At 36.0% G+C, this 18,489-nt stretch overlaps 1 protein-coding gene across 1 annotated transcript; it reads right to left on the reverse strand.

Moving 5' to 3' along the window:
• Window positions 1-390: 390 nt before the first annotated feature.
• Window positions 391-17,090, reverse strand: LOC144440086 (uncharacterized). Its single transcript, XM_078129343.1, has 7 exons — window positions 16,624-17,090; window positions 8,747-8,987; window positions 8,030-8,255; window positions 6,732-6,857; window positions 5,624-5,852; window positions 4,387-4,525; window positions 391-3,252 (listed from the first exon to the last, which is right to left on the reverse strand). Exons 1-7 carry the CDS (start codon window positions 16,767-16,769, stop codon window positions 2,791-2,793), a joined length of 1,569 nt encoding a protein of 522 aa, XP_077985469.1. The 5' UTR covers window positions 16,770-17,090; the 3' UTR covers window positions 391-2,790.
• Between the last annotated feature and the right edge of the window lie 1,399 nt (window positions 17,091-18,489).

Below are 18,489 nucleotides of genomic sequence, written 5' to 3' on the forward strand. Positions count from 1 at the left end.
TGGCATCTAGTGTAGATGATTACCAAGGTGGTCTGATTGGGAAATTATGTCTGATCAAAATGAATGCACCACAGGTGGGTAAAAATAAATGTGTGTATGTGCATCCAGGTCATGTGTGCATGAAGCCTAGTGGCGTTTCCGGTATGCTATGGAATTGCCAAAATTCCAGAAATGCCACATATCCGTTGTGTCGCATGACAATCATGTATACGAAACTGGAAACGCCACTTTTCATGTAGTGTCTGTCTGTCTGTCTGTCTGTGTCTGTGTGTCTGTGAAATGCAAAAAGACATAAATGCAAAATACACACAGACACACCAATGTATATATAAGACAAACCAATTGTTAGTTTAATAAACACATATTTACTAGTCTAATTCTGCACACAGGTTTCAGATAACAAAAAAGAAAATAGTAATTTTGAGGTAAAATGAGGAAAATTAACATAGTTTACAAAAGAACATATTCTACATTGACAGGTGTTTATTTACCAGATTTTCAACAAATACCGGTACTGAAATTAGAAACATATATTTACATTCTTGTTGTGTTTTGATCTTTGATTCAAAGCAGGTCAAGTACTTGATAGTTTGGGCTCATTAGTGCACAGCTGATAATTTAATTCTCTTTTAGTTACAAATCTAGATTGATACCAGTATTAACTCACAATTTACAATTTGGATTGAGTTAATTGGGCTCAGATAACCAAACATTTGTCTTAGGTTAGGAGTGTTATTCTCCAATATTTTTCTTCAGTCTGCCCTGGCTGAACAAATATTGGGAATAATATGTAGATGATGTAGACTAGCTGTAAAATACTTACAATGTAGTATTGAATTGTGTTGAGTAGTTACACTGTAATAGCTGAGACTAGTAAAGCATAGTCTAGCTGCTAGACCATCAACAATATTGTGACTCCCTAGGATAATGTAAAATATTATTGCAGGTACTGAGAATTAATGCTAAGTCTAATGATACTGAGAATTAATGCTAAGTCTAATGATACTGAGAATTAATGCTAAGTCTAATGATACTGAGAATTAATGCTAAGTCTAATGATACTGAGAATTAATGCTAAGTCTAATGATACTGAGAATTAATGCTAAGTCTAATGATACTGAGAATTAATGCTAAGTCTAATGATACTGAGAATTAATGCTAAGTCTAATGATACTGAGAATTAATGCTAAGTCTAATGATACTGAGAATTAATGCTAAGTCTAATGATACTGAGAATTAATGCTAAGTCTAATGATACTGAGAATTAATGCTAAGTCTAATGATACTGTTATAGGTTTTATAATGCTGATTAAACATTGCGTGAATCAAGACTTTAATTTAGTTTTACCTTTCCAATCTTACTTACTTTCTTGGTTTAATTGTAATATTATGATCACTTCACTGTTTTTTTGTTAGTCCTGATTTCCACTGTCATGTTGTCAGGGTTCCCTACCAACATTATTATAGTACTATGTATTTGAAACTACGTCACTTTTACCATATTTTACCCTTTCCCAATCTGTTACCAGGATGCACAAACCTTAGCAAAAACACTGAACTTGGTTTTGAAAGGAATATTTTCTGATATATTTGGAAGTAACAGCACCCAGACTATATGAGCTCATGAGATAAAAAAACAAATCAACAATGTTGCAGAAGGTAAATACACAACGAGGACAGATTTGGTAAATACTGAGAATATAGGAAATATCCAAGGCTTGTCAAACTTACTATAACTATTAAACAGATTAATATGTACAAACCCACTTTTCACTCAAAAAAAATCTCCAATATTTACAGTTTTATCTATTATGAAAATACTAAGTCCCAGAATAAATTTGGTCTTTAAAGAACTCGGGTAACAGGCTTCCCTTATGGAAATGTATTTATGTGGCAATTACATGTAAGTAAGCCACATGGTTGTGGCATATAATTCACATACAAATGTAAAATTAAAATAGTAAATACATTGTGGAATAAATGTTACCTTGATTTATGGGAATGTCAGGTATTATAGAGTCTCATTTGTAAGGCACTATGGATGCAAATTGTAACACATAAAAAACAAACTAAATTTGACAAAGTCCTGGTCACCTCAGATTAAATAGACTGAGTAAATTACTTAGTCTGATTTCAGCCTTGTTGTTGGCACTTCGTATATTTGTAAATCTGATAGTATCAAGATCATCACACCATTGTTAAAAATACCCAAATCTATATACACACATACAGTTGTTTTTAATACAGTAGTCTGAAACTATAACAATTAAAGTTTCACAACGTTTGTCTTAAAATTGTAAAATCTATCCTCAAATCACTTATAACACAACAGTTATACAATTCACACATGCACACCTCTGGGTCCCATGGTATGAAAACACAGTGACTATACATGCCATCAAAACTGTGTTCCCATGAATAAATTTACATGATTAATTAATGAGAGACTTAAATTTGTCCCTCTTAGTGAATTTTGGTTTCATGCAAATATTAAAGCCAAATTCAATGTTGTGGCCAGATTTATGGTTCAGAGTTCTTACATAGTGATTGAGCTGCTATGCATACTATATGTCAACAAACAAGAACTCCATTCAGCTGTACAACTCAACCACCATGGCAAAAACACTAGTATACCCTTGCATGGGATGAAATCTTTTGCATCCATTTACTTTGTAAAACTGATATTTCAATTTGATCATTTGTGCAAGTGTTACTGTGTGTCTATACATCAAGATTAGATCCAAATACAGTCTTATTACTTTGACAAGTGTATCTTTGTATTAGCACACATTAAGCAGTTGCTTCGATATGTTTCTCTAAATTCTGTTCTTTTCGATCTAACTTCATTTTACGTCGTTTTCTGATTTCTTGTTGTAGTAAATATGCCTGTGACGGACACATGGGTAATTTCAGTGTAGTGTAGGTTTCCTTATGAACTGTAGTGAAATCATGTTGACCTTCCTTCTCTGCTAGCTTGTTATCAGGTTTATAGTTAGCGATAGGTTCTGCCTTCTTAGCGGTGTACGTTTCTGTGTTGGTTGATGTCTTACGCATGTCACCCTTGGGTGGGATGTAGATGTTAGCTTCATGGAAATCACCATAGCGTACACGTGGTTGGATACCCCAATCTTGGAAGAATTTCATGTGCATGGTCTTGCCATCAAATTTGCCAGGTTCTCTTGTTGCAGAATATTCAGGGTTTACTCTTGGTGTTTGATAAGACGCTTCTATATCAATGGGACGATAGTCAACCTAAGACAAAAACAAAAAAACAATATGTATTATACCGAACGCAAGCCAAGTTAAACATGATTGACAAAAAATATGAAATGTATTCCTTGGATGTTCTACACCCCAAGAATGTGTGTCAATGTCATTCCCATTCCATGGTCTTTGAAATACAAGTTAAGTTAGTAGAATAGAAATTGATACTTTACTACATTTTAATAATTTCACTATAATTGCTACAAGTTAAATGGTTTCAAATCAACACTATTTTCCTGATTTTCCTATTATACCGAGGTATAATTATATTATCCCCCAAAATTTTTATTCATCCAAGCAAAAAAGAAAGTCCTCATTATGATTGGTGACAAGGGGTGTACACACTATGAATACACAGTATTTATGATTATGATTGGTGACAAGGGGTGTACACACTATGAATACACAGTATTTATGATTATGATTGGTGACAAGGGGTGTACACACTATGAATACACAGTATTTATGATTATGATTGGTGACAAGGGGTGTACACACTATGAATACACAGTATTTATGATTATGATTGGTGACAAGGGGTGTACACACTATGAATACACAGTATTTATGATTATGATTGGTGACAAGGGGTGTACACACTATGAATACACAGTATTTATGATTATGATTGGTGACAAGGGGTGTACACACTATGAATACACAGTATTTATGATTATGCCATCACTGCAACAATGGTATATCAAACAATGGTATAACAAACAATGGTATATCAAACAATGGTATATCAAACAATGGTATAACAATCAATGGTATATCAAACAATGGTATAACAAACAATGGTATATCAAACAATGGTATAACAAACAATGGTATAACAAACAATGGTATAACAAACAATGGTATATCAAACAATGGTATAACAAACAATGGTATATCAAACAATGGTATAACAAACAAATTAATAGTTTGACAATTAGCCGTCATTTGGAAAGATGAAACAATAGTAACATTCTACAAGAACTGACAATTTAAGAATTAAATAAAAATTGAAAGATAAAATCCTCCCACAACATACACACAGCTGACTGAAAAAGGTTCATTTTATAGAAATGTATAACTGACTGTAATGAATAACTGAAAGTATATCAAAATCAAACTTACCTTGTTACATGTCATAGTTTCAAATTTGACAGTTGGCATTTCATATTTCTCGTTATCTTTCTTCATTAGTTCACGTCTTGGATGTTGGATAGTATCAATACCTTTGAATTCTGTTCTCTGTTCAGTATCAAAGTTTAACCTGATGAAAGAAGAGTAGAATTTTAATAGATTTACATTTCTTGTAATGCTGAGAAAATAGAGTAACTTGGGTGGTATTAGTTTTACTTGGTGAGAAAAGGGTAACTTGGGTGGTATTACTTTAACATGAGAAAAGAGAGTAACTTGAGTGGTAGTACTTAAACATCATCAGAAAATATAGTAATTTGGGTGGTTCACTTTAACTTGGTGAGAGAATAAAGTGACTTGAGTGGCCTTACTTGCTGGGAAAATAGAGTCCCATGGATGGACATACTTTAACTTTAGAGCAGCATATGTGAAATTATTTAGTTGGCAAGAAAATGGAGTATAAACTTGAGTGGCATTAAGTTAATTTGGTTGGAAAATAAAGTAGCTTGTGTGACATCACTTTGACTTGATGAGAAAATAATGAGTACTAGTATCTTGACTTGAGAAAATGGAAAATAGAGTAACTTGAGTGGCATCAACTTGACTTGATGAGAAAATAGAGTAACTTGAGTGGCATCAATTTGACTTGATGAGAAAATAGAGTAACTTGAGTGGCATCAATTTGACTTGATGAGAAAACAAAGTAACTTGAGGGGCATCAATTTGACTTGATGAGAAAACAGTAACTTGAGTGGCATCAATTTGACTTGATGAGAAAACAGAGTAACTTGAGTGGCATCAATTTGACTTGATGAGAAAACAGAGTAACTTGAGTGGCATCAATTTGACTTGATGAGAAAACAGAGTAACTTGAGTGGCATCAATTTGACTTGATGAGAAAACAGAGTAACTTCAGTGGCATCAATTTGACTTGAGAAAATAGAGTAACTTAAGTGGCATCACTCTGATTTGATGAGAATATAGAGTAAATTGAGTGGCATCAATTTGACTTGATGAGAAAATAAAGTAACTTGAGTGGCATCACTTATGCTAGATATATAAGTAAATCAATGTTTTGTCATTCATAGAAAAACGAACATAAAATCAACTTGTGCCAGTACTTCTCCAAAGTTAATCTTTTGAATTTCACACACATACCTAAATATTTGCTTACCTTGAGTCCATACTAAGTCTTTTGAAGTTCACACACATATATAAACGTTTTGCTTACCTTGAGTCCATACTAAGTCTTATAGTAGCAGGGGCTGGTGTGACAGGTTTTGGTGGTATAGGTTGGCTTTTGTAACCTGGAAAGTCTTTCATATGTTGAGTAATTCCATCTAAACGTACTTTCTTGTCAACTTTTTTCATTTCTTCACCACGTCTTACCCTCGCTGCCTTATGTCCAGGACCCATATCTTTGTATGTGTCTTTGTGAGTTGTAACATGGTCAAAGTCACCTACACAAAATAACATGTCAAAATCTGGCATTGGTCAAAAGTTCACAATCTCAAATAATTATGGTCAAAATCACTAGTTATCAAACTGCATGCATCAACTGAGAGATGTCAAGGGCACTGAAAAAGGACTTGAAATAATGTAGTTAGCTCAGTGTGCAATGTGCAATTTTGTATGATTATGTGGAACGCTATGCTATAATAGGAAACTGGGAAAGTCATGACTGAATACTTTACCAAAGACAATACCATGCACGAGCCATTCAGAACAAAAATATGGAATATATACTCTGGTCGTTCTAGTACATCACGACAATGCACAGCTATGTCATGACAACGCATGTCTATACGTCTATGGGGATGCTAAGTTCAAAATATCAGTCAAAACATTCAAAACTACCATTACTTTTCCTAATTTTTCTTTGATATGATTATGTTATTCTCCAATATTTTTCTTCATTCAACTGGAAAATACTTCTGACCAAAATGTTGTCACTATTTGTGACTTGTCTATGTTGACTCCTACTGACAAAGACCCCTTAGGTCACTGTATTATCCTTGGTTGAATGAAGAAAAATATTGGGAAATAACATATTACATTGGACACTGGGCCCTTGTACACAATTTCAAAGAAACATCAACTTGAAGTTCTCCCTCATTTGGGAATTTTTACTGTGTGCTGCATTGCATCATGGGAGTCAGCAGAAATGTTTATGCAATAGCTGAACAATGAATATTCATGACTCCTGAGTGTTTATTACGTACAGTGAAAGGGTTGTGAATATTTATTGTTCACCTATGTACACACAGCTCACCCCATACAATGAGATGATTATATTCTAAAGATCACATGACTGATAAGTAACCAATCAACTGCTTTACCTTCTAACTTGATATTAGCTCCATCTAGTCTTATAGGTTCTCTTCTCTTTTCAACATATCCTGGGTAATCTCTCTGTGTCATGGACTCCAGTTCTCCTAGCTTGGTACCAGGATATAGAATAGAACCTAAAATGAAGGAAAGTGAAGTTTATGAGAAGAGAAAATGAAAAAAACTAATATGTAAAGATAATACAAAAATCACTGTACTCCTAGCTCTTTACATACTCCACATAAACAAAGCAATTACCCACATGTAATGAGTATGTGTGCAACACTGACTTAGCAATCCTGTAAATGATATAACCAACTCCAAATTATATTCATCAGGTGGTAAATACTTTGTAATTTCCAAAATATACTAATCTTACTGACTTGGAAGTTCTCCAAATGATATGACCTATCTATAAAACTTGGCAATTTTCCAAATGATATTGACCTATCTATAAAACTTGGCAATTTTCCAAATGATATTGACCTACCTGTAAAACTTGGCAATTCTCCAAATGATATTGACCTACCTGTAAAACTTGGCAATTCTCCAAATGATATTGACCTACCTGTAAAAACTGGTAATTAGCCAAATGATATTGACCTACCTGTAAAACTTGGCAATTTGCCAAATGATATTGACCTACCTGTAAAAACTGGCAATTCTCCAAATGATATTGACCTACCTGTAAAACTTGGCAATTCGCCAAATGATATTGACCTACCTGTAAAAACTGGCAATTAGCCAAATGATATTGACCTACCTGTAAAACTTGGCAATTCGCCAAATGATATTGACCTACCTGTAAAACTTGGCAATTCTCCAAATGATATTGACCTACCTGTAAAACTTGGCAATTCGCCAAATGATATTGACCTACCTGTAAAACTTGGCAATTCTCCAAATGATATTGACCTACCTGTAAAACTTGGCAATTCGCCAAATGATATTGACCTACCTGTAAAACTTGGCAATTCTCCAAATGATATTGACCTACCTGTAAAACTTGGCAATTCTCCTAATGATATTGACCTACCTGTAAAACTTGGCAATTCTCCAAATGATATTGACCTACCTGTAAAACTTGGCAATTCTCCAAATGATATTGACCTACCTGTAAAACTTGGCAATTCTCCAAATGATATTGACCTACCTGTAAAACTTGGCAATTCGCCAAATGATATTGACCTACCTGTAAAACTTGGCAATTCTCCAAATGATATTGACCTACCTGTAAAACTTGGCAATTCTTCAAATGATATTGACCTACCTGTAAAACTTGGCAATTCTCCAAATGATATTGACCTACCTGTAAAACTTGGCAATTCTCCAAATGATATTGCTGGTTGAGGTACCCATGCTTTGAAGTGTTCTTTATGAGCAGTTCTAGGATCAAACTTTGCCGAGGTATGTCGTCGACTCTGTGTTGGTGGACGTTTGTACTGGACATCTGGGAATGACATATGGCCTGGATATGTATCTTTGTACACCGTCAACTTCTCAAATGGAGCAGAACTAGGCTCATATGCCTGTTCCTAATATTTTCAAGAAAAGCAAGAAAAAACATTAGTTAAAATTCATCATTGTAACTAAAATTTTCATTTTTGTTGGTAACATTTAAAAATCTAATATCAAGTGTATTTTACTTCAAGATTCAAATACTTTTTATTAAATCTACACTATCAAACTAAATTTTGTCAACAATTAAGAACTCTTTATTCAGAATTTATATCCTTTCTTTTATTCTTTGACAGCTTTATTTATCTTATTACTTTTTGGGGTGGTAGCCAATAAGTGTGAGCCCCCAACGAGTAGTCTGGGTAACTGAGACTATTGGTTTATGATAATGTTGACTTTTTGGGGTGGTAGCCAATAAGTGTGAGCCCCCAACGAGTAGTCTGGGTAACTGAGACTATTGGTTTATGATAATGTTGACTTTTTGGGGTGGTAGCCAATAAGTGTGAGCCCCCAACGAGTAGTCTGGGTAACTGAGACTGTTGGTTTATGATAAAGTTCATTAACCTACCTGTTTTATCAGTTTACCACGTCCACTCATATCTTTAGGAATGAAGTCTATACTATTACTAGTAGTTAGGTACATTGGACCAGGGTTTGGATCCCGTGCTGTAGGTGGTGGACGGATTGGTAGCGGAGGTCGGGTACCAGCATGAGGCGTAAATGTTCGCGAATAATGAGTCAGATTACATGCTTTATCATGGACTGCAGGGCGTTGTGCTTTCTTGCAGTTTTTGTGATGTTTGTGTCTCCTGCAATGAAATTATATTATGACAATTATTATAAGTGGAGTTGTATGATAGTTGTTGAATCAATAGACTAGCTGACTTGGAATCTCTAGGTTTATACAGTTCAAGCCCCACCATTTGTTTCAGAAAGTCGGTGAAGAAGATGTGAACCAATCAACCAAGCTGTATAATTGGAGACCTGTAGGATATGGGGTTACTATATAAACTAATCATATGCCTTCATTCAGTAATGGATTGTATTCTCCTCCATAGCCTGTTTACTGTGAATCAGTGTTATGTCAATAAAGGTACACAGTTAACTGTGATATGAGGGCTAGGAGGTATAACCAGCTAATGTAACTCAACAACGCAATAAAAGTGCTAGCTCTCCAGGGAGTTTGTGGTGTATAACATAAATTTGTGCCACTATAGGTCCATGTCGGGTTAAAAATTGAAAAGTAACAACTTGTTCTATTTAGCTCTGCTAGATAATTTATTTTGTCATTCGAATGTTAACCCTAAACTTACATGAGTCTTTAAATCACTGAATTTGGATCATTTATAGATGACTGTACAGTATTTCAACTGACCAAGTGCTTACTAACTATTGCCTAGTAATGCTGTAAGCACTTGTAAACAAACACTGATACATTCATCCCAGGGCAGGTACTGGCAGGTCAAAGGTCATCTGTGTGTGACCCTTGCTAGTATAAACAAACAGCAATACAAAATTGATCTGATTTTATAAGAAACCAATATTTGGTATGATTATTTCAGGCTTTTTGTATTAAATCAACAGTAAAACTGTTAATAACATTCTATTAAGATAGTAAACTGTGTGTTTGTTTAACAGGTGTGTTATATAAAGACCAACAATCTATAAATAATGGGATAACACTGATCCTTATCAAGTAGTCTGAGAAAAGAAATAATGTAATCTAAAAGGTTGTTGTTTCTGATAATAATAGTCTAACAGTTCAATGTAGGATCAAAAACTAAATTCTTATGCTTAGGCCTCAGAACCCCCCCCCCCCCTAATTAAATTGGCCCAAATTGAAAATTGCTCCAAACCACACAATCTATTTCAAATCAGTATGTAGTAGTATGTAGTGTTATGAATATAAAGCCAGTATGTAGTAGTATGTAGTACTATGAATATAAAGCCAGTATGTAGTAGTATGTAGTGCTATGAATATAAAGCCAGTATGTAGTGAGTACAGAATGGTTCTTTTGTTGACAATATACATTATTTTTAATTAGTGCAATGCATTTACTATAGCAACAATTCTTTCCATTCCTCAATTGGACATTTTTCAAATAAATATTTGTATTTAGGGTTACAAAACATCCATTAAAATTAAAATTAATTTTGTAGGATGAGAACTGAAATGGCTCACCCCCCCCCCCCACCCCCAGTGAACAAAATTGATTTGTTTTTTACTTTTCTAAAAATGACATATTTTTCAAAACTCTGATGATATTTTCTGATAGTTTACAGGAAAAAATCAAGACTTAAATTTGATTTAGTATGATAAGGGCCTAGTCCTGAATACATGTTTGTTTGTTTGTTTGTTTGTTTATCTTTTCTCTATATTTTTGTAGTTAGACCATTATGACACTAACCCCCAGACTTTCTCAAGTCTCCAGGCTTTTCCAATTCTTTATTGAATATAATATTGGAGTGAGTGAGTGAGTGAGTGAGTGAGTGAGTGAGTGAGTGAGTGAGTGAGTGAGTGAGTGGTGATGAGTGAGTGAGTGAGTGAGTGAGTGAGTGAGTGAGTGAGTGAGTGAGTGAGTGAGTGAGTGATTGCAAAAACAGTTGGACATTTACTTTCACGAAACTGAAATAAATACCAAATTCAATAACATTTGAAGATTATAAGACTAAAAAAATCAATACTGCCAAGGGGGTGACAAAATAACTAACCCCTACAAATATGTTTTTATCAACAGTATGTCTTGTATGGGTATGAATCATAAACAAATCAGTATATACATATTATATAGTGTTTGTCATGTCATGTTAGTCTGTTTACTATCGTTGAGATACATTGTTAGCTGGTCATACCTCCTAGCCCTATAGTCTGTTTACTATCATGTTGAGATACATGTTAGTTGATCATACCTCCTAGCCCTATAGTCTGTTTACTATCATGTTGAGATACATGTTAGTTGGTCATACCTCCTAGCCCTATAGTCTGTTTACTATCATGTTGAGATACATGTTAGTTGGTCATACCTCCTAGCCCTATAGTTTGTTTACTATCATGTTGAGATACATCGTTAGTTGATCATACCTCCTAGCCCTATAGTCTGTTTACTATCGTTGAGATACATGTTAGTTGGTCATACCTCCTAGCCCTATAGTCTGTTTACTATCATGTTGAGATACATGTTAGTTGGTCATACCTCCTAGCCCTATAGTCTGTTTACTATCGTTGAGATACATGTTAGTTGGTCATACCTCCTAGCCCTATAGTCTGTTTACTATCGTTGAGATACATGTTAGTTGATCATACCTCCTAGCCCTATAGTCTGTTTACTATCATGTTGAGATACATGTTAGTTGGTCATACCTCCTAGCCCTATAGTTTGTTTACTATCGTTGAGATACATGTTAGTTGGTCATACCTCCTAGCCCTATAGTCTGTTTACTATCATGTTGAGATACATCGTTAGTTGGTCATACCTCCTAGCCCTATAGTTTGTTTACTATCGTTGAGATACATCGTTAGTTGGTCATACCTCCTAGCCCTATAGTTTGTTTACTATCGTTGAGATACATCGTTAGTTGGTCATACCTCCTAGCCCTATAGTTTGTTTACTATCGTTGAGATACATCGTTAGTTGGTCATACCTCCTAGCCCTATAGTCTGTTTACTATCGTTGAGATACATGTTAGTTGGTCATACCTCCTAGCCCTATAGTTTGTTTACTATCGTTGAGATACATCGTTAGTTGGTCATACCTCCTAGCCCTATAGTTTGTTTACTATCGTTGAGATACATCGTTAGTTGGTCATACCTCCTAGCCCTATAGTCTGTTTACTATCATGTTGAGATACATGTTAGTTGGTCATACCTCCTAGCCCTATAGTCTGTTTACTATCGTTGAGATACATGTTAGCTGGTCATACCTCCTAGCCCTATAGTTTGTTTACTATCGTTGAGATACATCGTTAGTTGGTCATACCTCCTAGCCCTATAGTCTGTTTACTATCGTTGAGATACATGTTAGTTGATCATACCTCCTAGCCCTATAGTCTGTTTACTATCGTTGAGATACATGTTAGTTGGTCATACCTCCTAGCCCTATAGTCTGTTTACTATCGTTGAGATACATGTTAGCTGGTCATACCTCCTAGCCCTATAGTTTGTTTACTATCGTTGAGATACATCGTTAGTTGGTCATACCTCCTAGCCCTATAGTCTGTTTACTATCATGTTGAGATACATCGTTAGTTGGTCATACCTCCTAGCCCTATAGTCTGTTTACTATCATGTTGAGATACATCGTTAGTTGATCATACCTCCTAGCCCTATAGTTTGTTTACTATCGTTGAGATACATCGTTAGTTGATCATACCTCCTAGCCCTATAGTTTGTTTACTATCGTTGAGATACATGTTAGCTGGTCATACCTCCTAGCCCTATAGTTTGTTTACTATCGTTGAGATACATCGTTAGTTGGTCATACCTCCTAGCCCTATAGTCTGTTTACTATCGTTGAGATACATGTTAGTTGATCATACCTCCTAGCCCTATAGTCTGTTTACTATCGTTGAGATACATGTTAGCTGGTCATACCTCCTAGCCCTATAGTTTGTTTACTATCGTTGAGATACATCGTTAGTTGGTCATACCTCCTAGCCCTATAGTCTGTTTACTATCGTTGAGATACATGTTAGTTGATCATACCTCCTAGCCCTATAGTCTGTTTACTATCGTTGAGATACATGTTAGCTGGTCATACCTCCTAGCCCTATAGTTTGTTTACTATCGTTGAGATACATCGTTAGTTGGTCATACCTCCTAGCCCTATAGTCTGTTTACTATCGTTGAGATACATGTTAGTTGGTCATACCTCCTAGCCCTATAGTCTGTTTACTATCATGTTGAGATACATGTTAGCTGGTCATACCTCCTAGCCCTATAGTCTGTTTACTATCATGTTGAGATACATGTTAGTTGGTCATACCTCCTAGCCCTATAGTCTGTTTACTATCGTTGAGATACATGTTAGTTGGTCATACCTCCTAGCCCTATAGTCTGTTTACTATCATGTTGAGATACATGTTAGCTGGTCATACCTCCTAGCCCTATAGTCTGTTTACTATCGTTGAGATACATCGTTAGTTGATCATACCTCCTAGCCCTATAGTCTGTTTACTATCATGTTGAGATACATGTTAGTTGATCATACCTCCTAGCCCTATAGTCTGTTTACTATCGTTGAGATACATGTTAGTTGATCATACCTCCTAGCCCTATAGTCTGTTTACTATCGTTGAGATACATGTTAGTTGGTCATACCTCCTAGCCCTATAGTCTGTTTACTATCATGTTGAGATACATGTTAGTTGATCATACCTCCTAGCCCTATAGTTTGTTTACTATTGTTGAGATACATGTTAGCTGGTCATACCTCCTAGCCCTATAGTCTGTTTACTATCATGTTGAGATACATCGTTAGTTGGTCATACCTCCTAGCCCTATAGTTTGTTTACTATCATGTTGAGATACATGTTAGTTGGTCATACCTCCTAGCCCTATAGTCTGTTTACTATCATGTTGAGATACATGTTAGTTGGTCATACCTCCTAGCCCTATAGTCTGTTTACTATTGTTGAGATACATTGTTAGCTGGTCATACCTCCTAGCCCTATAGTCTGTTTACTATTGTTGAGATACATGTTAGTTGGTCATACCTCCTAGCCCTATAGTTTGTTTACTATCGTTGAGATACATTGTTAGCTGGTCATACCTCCTAGCCCTATAGTCTGTTTACTATCGTTGAGATACATCGTTAGTTGATCATACCTCCTAGCCCTATAGTTTGTTTACTATCGTTGAGATACATGTTAGTTGGTCATACCTCCTAGCCCTATAGTCTGTTTACTATCATGTTGAGATATATGTTAGCTGGTCATACCTCCTAGCCCTATAGTCTGTTTACTATCATGTTGAGATACATGTTAGTTGGTCATACCTCCTAGCCCTATAGTCTGTTTACTATCATGTTGAGATACATGTTAGTTGGTCATACCTCCTAGCCCTATAGTCTGTTTACTATCGTTGAGATACATTGTTAGCTGGTCATACCTCCTAGCCCTATAGTCTGTTTACTATCATGTTGAGATACATGTTAGTTGGTCATACCTCCTAGCCCTATAGTCTGTTTACTATCGTTGAGATACATTGTTAGCTGGTCATACCTCCTAGCCCTATAGTCTGTTTACTATCGTTGAGATACATGTTAGTTGGTCATACCTCCTAGCCCTATAGTCTGTTTACTATCATGTTGAGATACATGTTAGTTGGTCATACCTCCTAGCCCTATAGTCTGTTTACTATCGTTGAGATACATGTTAGCTGGTCATACCTCCTAGCCCTATAGTCTGTTTACTATCGTTGAGATACATCGTTAGTTGGTCATACCTCCTAGCCCTATAGTCTGTTTACTATCGTTGAGATACATGTTAGTTGGTCATACCTCCTAGCCCTATAGTCTGTTTACTATCGTTGAGATACATTGTTAGCTGGTCATACCTCCTAGCCCTATAGTCTGTTTACTATCGTTGAGATACATCGTTAGTTGGTCATACCTCCTAGCCCTATAGTCTGTTTACTATCGTTGAGATACATTGTTAGTTGGTCATACCTCCTAGCCCTATAGTTTGTTTACTATCGTTGAGATACATCGTTAGTTGATCATACCTCCTAGCCCTATAGTCTGTTTACTATCATGTTGAGATACATGTTAGTTGATCATACCTCCTAGCCCTATAGTCTGTTTACTATCATGTTGAGATACATCGTTAGTTGATCATACCTCCTAGCCCTATAGTCTGTTTACTATCATGTTGAGATACATCGTTAGTTGATCATACCTCCTAGCCCTATAGTCTGTTTACTATCGTTGAGATACATGTTAGTTGGTCATACCTCCTAGCCCTATAGTCTGTTTACTATCGTTGAGATACATCGTTAGTTGGTCATACCTCCTAGCCCTATAGTCTGTTTACTATCATGTTGAGATACATGTTAGTTGGTCATACCTCCCTAGACCCCAATTAACGATGTATCTCACCAGGGCAGTATAAAACAGGCTAATGTGACATTAAAATACTGCAGCTTGCACTAATTGGCAACCAAAGTTTGTTGTGTTGGCTAAAAATAATGCCACAAAATGATAGTATTGTTAAATCAGATCACTACAGTGTGCACCAGTCCCTAGTGTATCAGTAATCAAAGTGTGCTTCATGTAAGCTACAATAATGCCACAAAATGATAGTATTGTTAAATCAAACCACTGTAGTATGTTTATGTATCATTAATTGGCCGGGATTAGGATCTTTCATCTTCAGTGAAAAAAACATCTAAAAATAAAGTGACAAAATGCACAAAATAAATTCTAGACAGAAGGGAAAAAGTATTGACATTTTTCATCACAAAATTTGAGGTAAAAAAATTGGATCATGTTTCAGACGTGATTGATTGACTGATTGATTAATTCATTCATTCGTTGGTTGATTGATTGATTGATGATTGATTGATTGATTGACTGACTCACCGACAAAGTGTCGATCAGATGTTAAAAAAAGTATAACCAACAGCATCTCTGTCCACATAAATGTACATATGATGCCCATGATTGAGTAGATCCAAATAATAACAGGTGTCAAATGTAAAGTTAGTGTGCCCAGTCCATTAGACAAAGTAAATGTAGTAGTAATGTCGTCGACGTCGAAGAGTAACGTCATGGTCGACTGGCATGTCATATTGGTATAGTACCATTTGATTGGCTTTATAGTCAGTATTTGGTTTGTGGAGGCCACTGTCGTTAAGCTGTTATGAACAATGTAATATATAACACGTAGCCTAGATTATTGGCTTACTAGGGGCTGTGTTCACAGTGGAGGCATGATGGATTGCAAATATCAGGTATCTACTGTAACCTAGGTTATATGGTTTACTTGGGGACAGCCATGAAAACAGCTCCGGACTCGAAGAGCCCGTCACGAAGAAAGGGAAAAACATACCTCTACAAACTAAAAATAAAGACTAAGTGCATTCTGTCACTGTACACGTCGTGTTATCTAATCTAAGATCATTGCAGTGGTCCGAGATTTAATGTGTGACATAGACGTCTCCACAGAGAGCACATTGATTCATTGGTTTGTTTGATAAATGTACGCCCACCGAACAGGTTGGTGTTTAATGTCTGTGTACTTTACGGGCCAGTGCATACACACAATTACTGTCAAAAAAATATTGAACTGTCTGTCTCGCAATCACAGAAACAAACTAAAAACAATGGGAGTAGCTAGGAAGACTAGAAAACAACTCCAAACGACTAGAAATTGTATTGGTAGTGATTTCGTGTACCGAACTGTGTAATATGATTCGTGTACATAAATGGCTAGCCACCTCCTACTTACCCACAGTCGCAGATTTCGCACATGCATAGAAAGTCCGGTAACTTGGCTTGCATTATAGCAGTAATCTCATCTTCGGTGAGTCCAAGACCGAGGCTGCTAATATCACTGCCTCGGCTGACACCACGAGAATTCCCTCGACTGTACATAACTGTCAACGTCTTCTCTAATCAGCAGTTTGTATTTCACAGTTGACGAGTTGAAACCCTCAACCTGGTTGCGGAGACGGAACACTCAGTGTACGATCCAGAGACGAGACGTGAATAGGATCAGGAGGAAACACACCGTATGTTGACAGACCGTCGTACCGGGATATCTTGGCTCGATGTCTTGTTCAAAACACTCTCCAAACAAATTAGGTCGAACATACGATCACAGAACCTAATTAGTTGTTCATTTTTCACAAACACCTGCCCAAGTTGACGGATTTTGTTTGCGACACGGCGATATAGCGAGTCAAAGGACTTTGTTACAGTATGGTAGTCAACATGACAACACAAGCGACCTCTCTATTGTGTACACCTAGCAACGCATCTCATTACTTCCGCCTCCCAGTCGTAAAGCCATTGTTGATTTGTTACACGGCTCTTCTATTACCCTCCCACCGAAATATTCTAATTAGAGTTTTGTACGTGCGCAGTGATCATTAACCTCCCTATCGACCATTATACCACTACATATACTTGTCTTTTGTTGTCTTTTGAAGGTAGAGTTGGTCATAAAACTCGACGATGCGGTTAATAAAGTTTACCCCACCTTGTGCAAGTAGTAGTTGTACGTAGACAGTACATAAAAGTAGGAGATATTACAATCAACAGGTGTCCATAACATCATGGAATATGTTTCACTGTTTAGTGATTCATGCATTACATGCCATTTCGCTGGAATGTGAATTTAGCCACTGTTATTTAGCGATTCTTTATTTGAGGATAGGGGTATGATAAATGACGGGGAGGAGGAGAGAGGGAGGGGGACAGTATAGTACAGACAGACAGAGGGATCGTGCAGTGACAGTACTAGTGAGTGAGAGACAGTAGAAACTGACAGGCAAACTAATGGGGAGTTGGATAAAGTTTGCCAAACGTCCCTAACATAATTATTTTTCCTACAAAATGTGCTAAACTTATAACATACGACTCTCACAATGGTATATCTAATAGCATTAACCATATACTCTTCACGGTATATACAATGTCTATATGCATTAACCATATATACTCTTCACGGTATATACAATGTCTATATGCATTAACCATATACTCTTCACGGTATATGCAATGTCTGTATGCATTAACCATATATACTCTTCACGGTATATACAATGTCTATATGCATTAACCATATACTCTTCACGGTATATGCAATGTCTGTATGCATTAACCATATACTCTTCACGGTATATGCAATGTCTATATGCATTAACCATATACTCTTCACGGTATATACAATGTCTGTATGCATTAACCATATACTCTTCACGGTATATACAATGTCTGTATGCATTAACCATATACTCTTCACGGTATATGCAATGTCTGTATGCATTAACCATATATACTCTTCACGGTATATACAATGTCTATATGCATTAACCATATACTCTTCACGGTATATGCAATGTCTGTATGCATTAACCATATACTCTTCACGGTATATGCAATGTCTATATGCATTAAACATATACTCTTCACGGTATATACAATGTCTGTATGCATTAACCATATACTCTTCACGGTATATACAATGTCTATATGCATTAACCATATACTCTTCACGGTATATACAATGTCTATATGCATTAACCATATACTCTTCACGGTATATACAATGTCTGTATGCATTAACCATATACTCTTCACGGTATATGCA

This window comes from Glandiceps talaboti, chromosome 9, assembly GCF_964340395.1.
Source record: "Glandiceps talaboti chromosome 9, keGlaTala1.1, whole genome shotgun sequence".
NCBI classification, from domain to species: domain Eukaryota; kingdom Metazoa; phylum Hemichordata; class Enteropneusta; family Spengelidae; genus Glandiceps; species Glandiceps talaboti.

What these genes read in the sequence shown, in the direction of transcription:
- LOC144440086 (XM_078129343.1), bottom strand. Translation starts at nt 16,769, where the DNA reads ATGTACAGTCGAGGGAATTCTCGTGGTGTCAGCCGAGGCAGTGATATT. An exon ending in GTGGTAAACTGATAAAACAG is followed by an intron (nt 8,256 to 8,746) that starts GTAGGTTAATGA and finishes TGAAAATATTAG; the next exon opens with GAACAGGCATATGAGCCTAG. An exon ending in AGACTTAGTATGGACTCAAG is followed by an intron (nt 4,526 to 5,623) that starts GTAAGCAAAACG and finishes TTCTTTCATCAG; the next exon opens with GTTAAACTTTGATACTGAAC.